This window comes from Pteropus alecto, unplaced genomic scaffold, assembly GCF_000325575.1.
Source record: "Pteropus alecto unplaced genomic scaffold, ASM32557v1 scaffold43, whole genome shotgun sequence".
Classification (NCBI taxonomy): Eukaryota; Metazoa; Chordata; class Mammalia; order Chiroptera; family Pteropodidae; genus Pteropus; species Pteropus alecto.
Window position 1 is genome coordinate 4953181 of NW_006435764.1, and position 5346 is coordinate 4958526.

The 5346-nt window shown below is 45.0% G+C and overlaps 1 protein-coding gene across 1 annotated transcript in view; it reads left to right on the top strand.

Moving 5' to 3' along the window:
* The window catches only part of MRPL11 (mitochondrial ribosomal protein L11), a 3019-nt gene extending 2614 nt beyond the window's left edge, over positions 1-405 (top strand). Inside the window, exon 5 of the mRNA XM_006911060.3 lies at positions 104-405. Within this exon, the coding sequence (XP_006911122.1) occupies positions 104-209 (106 nt within the window). The 3' untranslated portion in view covers positions 210-405. The remainder of the gene's footprint in view (positions 1-103) is intronic.
* Positions 406-5346: the final 4941 nt, after the last annotated feature.

Genomic DNA, 5346 nt, shown 5'->3' on the forward strand with positions numbered 1-5346 from the left:
GGGAAGTCCAGAGGGGAGAAAAGGTTCTGAGACAGAGAGGCACTTGAAACCTCCCCACTGATGACTGGCCACTCACTTACCGTCTCTCTTTCTGCACCTTTAGCCTCAGTTCAGAAGAGCTGGCAGCTTTCCAGAAGGAGCGAGCCATATTCTTAGCTGCTCAGAAAGAGGCGGATTTGGCAGCTAAGGCAGAAGCTGCCAAGAAGTGACTCCTGTCCCGCACACTCCAGGATTTTGAAGGGAGCAGCTGGGAAGGGGGCCTGTGGGAAGACTGTGCCAAAGGGGAGGAGAGGAGGCGACACCAACCTCATTATTATTTCCCTGACTTTAGATTATATATTTTTACATGTATGGCTGTATCAAGGGATCAAGCCTAAATAAATATCATTTGTCACCCAGTCTCAACTTCTGTCTTGGGACCTCAATAGAAAGGGACCAGTACTGATAGTAGCCACCATGACAGATATTAGCTGCCCTAGGAAGTAGGACTCTTCATGCTGCTTCTCAGACATGTGATCCGAGGGTCAGCCGAGCAGAGCAACTTGCCCAGGTTCTAAATTCGTAACCAAGTCCTTAGCTGTTTGCACATGCGCGTGCGCACACACACACACACACAATCTTGTGATGAACAGCATTTGCAAAACAGTTTTTGGGTGGCATATATATCAGGCACTAGGCTCAGTGTTTCCATGAAAGTGAACACAAGAACAAATGTCATAGACAGTTCCGGCCATTTAACAATAATTACACGAAAACCAGTTAAAATTATTGTGACAAAGAAGCGTGATGGGCTGGGAGGGTATGAGAGGGGCGTAACCAAGCTTAAGGATTCAGTGAGGAGTTCCCAGGGGAACTGATTTTAAACAGATACGAACAGGTTTAAGGGCAGACTTGAAGGATGACTCTACAGCTGAGTGTAGCATGTGGTTTTAGCTAGAGCTGTATTAGTTATCTTGTGCTGTGTAACAGTGTTATCACACATTTAGTATTATCACACAGTGTTTTATGTCACCATTTCTGTGGGTCAGGAGTCGGCACAGCTTAGCTGGGTTTTCTGTTTCCAGGTCTCACAATGCTGGAGTGAAGGTGTCGGCTGGGCTAGCCGTCTCACCTGAGGCTCACCTGGGCAGGATCCACTTCCAAACACACGTGCTTGTTGACAATGTAGTTCTGGGCAGTTAGACCCAGGGCCTCGAATGTCAGCCAGAGGCCGCCCTCATCTCACTGTTGGGCCTTCTCGCCTTGGCTGCTCATGTCCTCAGTGCCAGAGACAGCGTCTCCTCACAAGAGTGTGAGTCTCACATAAAGAAGTCACAGCCACACCATCATGTCCATCCCATTGTCTTTGCCAGATTCTGCTGGTTAGAAGCAAGTCACAGACAGGTCCCATCCACACTTCGGGAGAAGGAGTTATACAAAGGAGTGACTGCCAGGAGGCGGGGATCCTGGGGCCACCTTAGGGTCTGTCCCCCACAAGAGTCAACAGCTTGAGCACAGTGGGATTGTGGTGCACGCTGAGCGATGCTGTCAGTATTTCTGCTCTCCTTCCCTTGAGTGATGCACCTCCCTGCTTTTTGAAATTAAGTGAAGCTACCTGACTTGCTTTGGCCAGTGAAATGTGAGCAGAATTATTTACTAGACAGAGTGAGACTCTGCAGTGCTTTTTCCCCGTGCTGCAGCGAGCAGAAGCCCATGTCTTCCCTTCAGCACCAGGAGACTATGGGAGATTCTATTTTGCCTTTTAGCTTTCGTCTCAGCCTCTCAGTCTCCCCCGCCATTCCAGAATTTAGTAAATATTCACCGGGGGGGAAACAAGCCATGCATTTGGGGACTCCTCTAGTTTCTGGTACATTTTACCAGCCCCTCATGACCACCCAAAAGCTCCCTACCAGTGGATTCCCTCTGCCTGGACTAAAACCAATCAGCCTGCACCCAGAATAGAGAAGATGACGTGATCATCAGCTCACCCATGAAGAGCTCTTTGCTCTCTGCAAATTTACTTCATCTAGTCGTTTCTACAGGTCTGTGATGTCCTTAGCAATATAGATTTTATAATTTATTACTGTTACTCTAGTTATCGCGATGGAACATTGTATAATAAACTCTCACACTTAGACAGCTGCCACTGTATGACGCAATTACACTCCATATCGGTATATGTCAACAATTTTTTTCTTCGAATACTGATCTTTAGTGATGTTTCTATTATATCAATAGTGTGATTTTCTTTCCTTCAAGGTACTCACATAACTGAAACGAAATATTTTGGATTGTATACTTTCACTGAACTTGACCTGGTACAGATTATAGTAGCCTGTGATTCAGTAAACTACCCAGACCACGAGCAGTTAGTTTTGAGACAATGAACAAATGGGCCACTCAGCACGTTTTATAATTTTTGCCCGAAAAAAATATGCTCGATATGGTTCTAAGACTTGCTGACTCTCCCGATTTTCCATTTCCAATTGAGTTTTACATTTTAAATTGTCACCTTTTTCACTTCTAGAGGTTCTGTTGCTTTTTTTCAAGTCTGCTTGATCACTATTACTGCTTCATATTCCCTGTAAATGTTCTCGACTTTATAATTTATTTCTTTAAACCTGAAAAATATAATCGTTTTAAAATCACTGACCGATTATTCCAGTGTATAAAGTCTGTGCAAGTCTGGAGCTACCAGTTCTCGCTCATATTGTCTTGCTTGCTGTATGTCTGGGTATACTGAACCGTCCTGCTCAGTGCCTGTGACAAATTATGGACGTTTCTTGAGGCCTAAGATAGATGTGCCCTCATCCAGAGAGGTTTCAAATTCGTCCCACCAGGCACCAGAAAACACTACAAATTTCCCTATAGTCATCGTATCTCAGTCTCGATAAACAGCAACTCTTCCCCCAGTTACTGAAGTTGGAGACACAAGACTCCTCTCTTTTCCTCACCCCCAGGTTAAACCCATCAGCAAATAGCGTTAGTTCGGTCGCCAAAGTATCCCACCTCCAGTCACTTACCCTGATCTGCGCCGGGTGAAAGCTCTCATCTCCTTTTGCCTGGATCACCGCAGAAACCTAACTCTGCTTCTGCTCCAGCCTCTAATCCATTCCACTGTCAGAGGGATGGCTGAAACATGTGAATCCTATCACATCATCCCCGTTTCGATCTCAAGGGATTCCTGTTGCACATGAAATAAAGTCTTTCTTATCACAGTCAAAAGGCCCTCAGTCATATTTTGCCTCCTGTCCAACAACTCTTCCTCTTGCTGGCCTTGACCCACCCACACTGATTTCCTCGCTATTCCTTAAGTGGGTCAAGTCTCTTCCTGTTTAAATACCCCTGGAGCATTCTTTTTCCTGTTTCTCATCTTTTAGGTCTTAGCTCAATGATACCTCCTTAGAAAAGACTTTCTGACACGCCCCCCCCCGTCTAAATTATAACACTCTAAACTAGAGCCGTGACCCTCCACCACAGCACCTGCTTCTTACCCTCGTACATACCATACACCCTTTTCAGACTATTTACTTTTTGTTACGTCTCCCACAACTAGAATAGAGGCTCTGTGAGCCCAGGGGCTTTGTCTCTCTTATTCGCTGCTGCATCCCCAGCACCCAGAGCAGTTCTTGGCCCACATAGTTACTGTAAATATTTATCACATAAAAAAAGGCTGCAGACCTAACACTTGAGTTCAGTCCTGTGACCCCGAAACTTGAGCTCTTTCTCCTACATTTTCTTCCCAGGGCAGAATCCGGAATCTGGGAAGGGATCTGGCTTCTGCAGCGACTCTGGGAGTGCCATTGGGTAAGTCCTTTCCTCCCTTCTGGCCTCAGTTTATCCATCTGTTCTAAGCTATGAAGGTCTGAGCCACAGGGACCTTGCCAGGAGAGGCTCAGAAGCAGATACTTCTATGTCCAGCAGGTGGAACCATTGGCTCTTCTAATTTTTTCTCTGCAAGGAACTTGCCTGCAGGGTTGGGGGGGGTGGTCTGATTCTGAATATGGGGGTGCCTTCTCATCAAAACCCACACACTCTCCTATCACCCAACACCACTAATCACCAGTGAGGTGTTTCTTTTTTCTCACATACGTTTTTTTCATTTTTTTATTTTCATTTATTTAGTTTTACTTTTCAAAAAAAATTTTGATTTCAGAATAGATTTAGATTTATAGAAATGTTGTATATTTATAAAAATATACAGAGAGTTTCCATATCCCCAAACCTATTATTTCCCCTATTATTAACATCTTACACTTACATGGTTTATTTGTCACAATTAATGAGCCAATATTGATGTGTTATTATTAACTAAAGTCCATACATTACTCAGATTTCCCCATTTTTAAACCTATGCCCTTTTTCTGGTCCAGGACCCCATCCAAAATACCACATTTACATTTTGTCATCCTGTCTCCTTAGGCTCCTCTTGTCTGTTACAGCTTCTCTGACTTCCCTTGTTTTTGAAAACCACCAGGGGAGTCTTTAGATCTCATGTGTGTCTTGAGCGTATAGTCACTTAAGATTCAAAGCTGAGAGTTACAGCTCTTTGCCCTCTGGGAAACGTAGAAACAAATTTAGGGGGTAGAAATTGGTGACTTTCTACTCAAATCTTTGGGCTGATTTTCAGAAATGGTCCTCTCAATAAAATATGTCTAGTGTGCCTGCTACATGCCTGGCCCTACGCTAGGTGCCAGCAAGGGAACAGAGCTAATACACGGTCCTTCGGGAGCTTACAGTCCACTTCTCATGTTCAAGTTGGAGAACAGATGCACAGGAAGGCAGAGGGGAATACTTCACCTTCCTGTTTCATCCAAGATTCATCCAAGTGGAAAAGGGGCAACAGGTCCCTGGAATGTCTTCCTTCCCATGAGACCCTCTGAAGGGCCCAGCCCCACCGCTAGAATGAGAGAAGGTTTAGGGGGACTCTCAGAGTTGTGCTCTCAGCCCTTGGAATCCAGCCTCGATATTTCACTGGGAGAAGATCAGGGCTTGGTTCCGTCTAAGTCTTGCAGTCACCATTGCCTTCTAATTTTCTTTAATAACTTGTCTGTTCTGTGCTCCTCAGCTTATTAAAACCCTATCAAGTTTTAGCAGCATCTTTGGGAGGTAAGTCCCATTTTTTTTTTAAAGCCATAATTTATCCATGAAGAAACTGAGGCTCAGGTCCCACTCAGCAAATAGTTGATGGAGGTGGGATCTGAATCTGGGTCTTTCTGTCTCCTAATTTCCATCCCCCCCACCCCACCATACCCTGTGGCTGTTGAGCTCTCAAGCTTGGAGGAAAACAGTATTCTTGGAAATCTTTTCTCTTCACCGTTGTAGTCTGCTCAGAAGTTTGGGGCCTGCTCTAGCTTGCAGACCTGG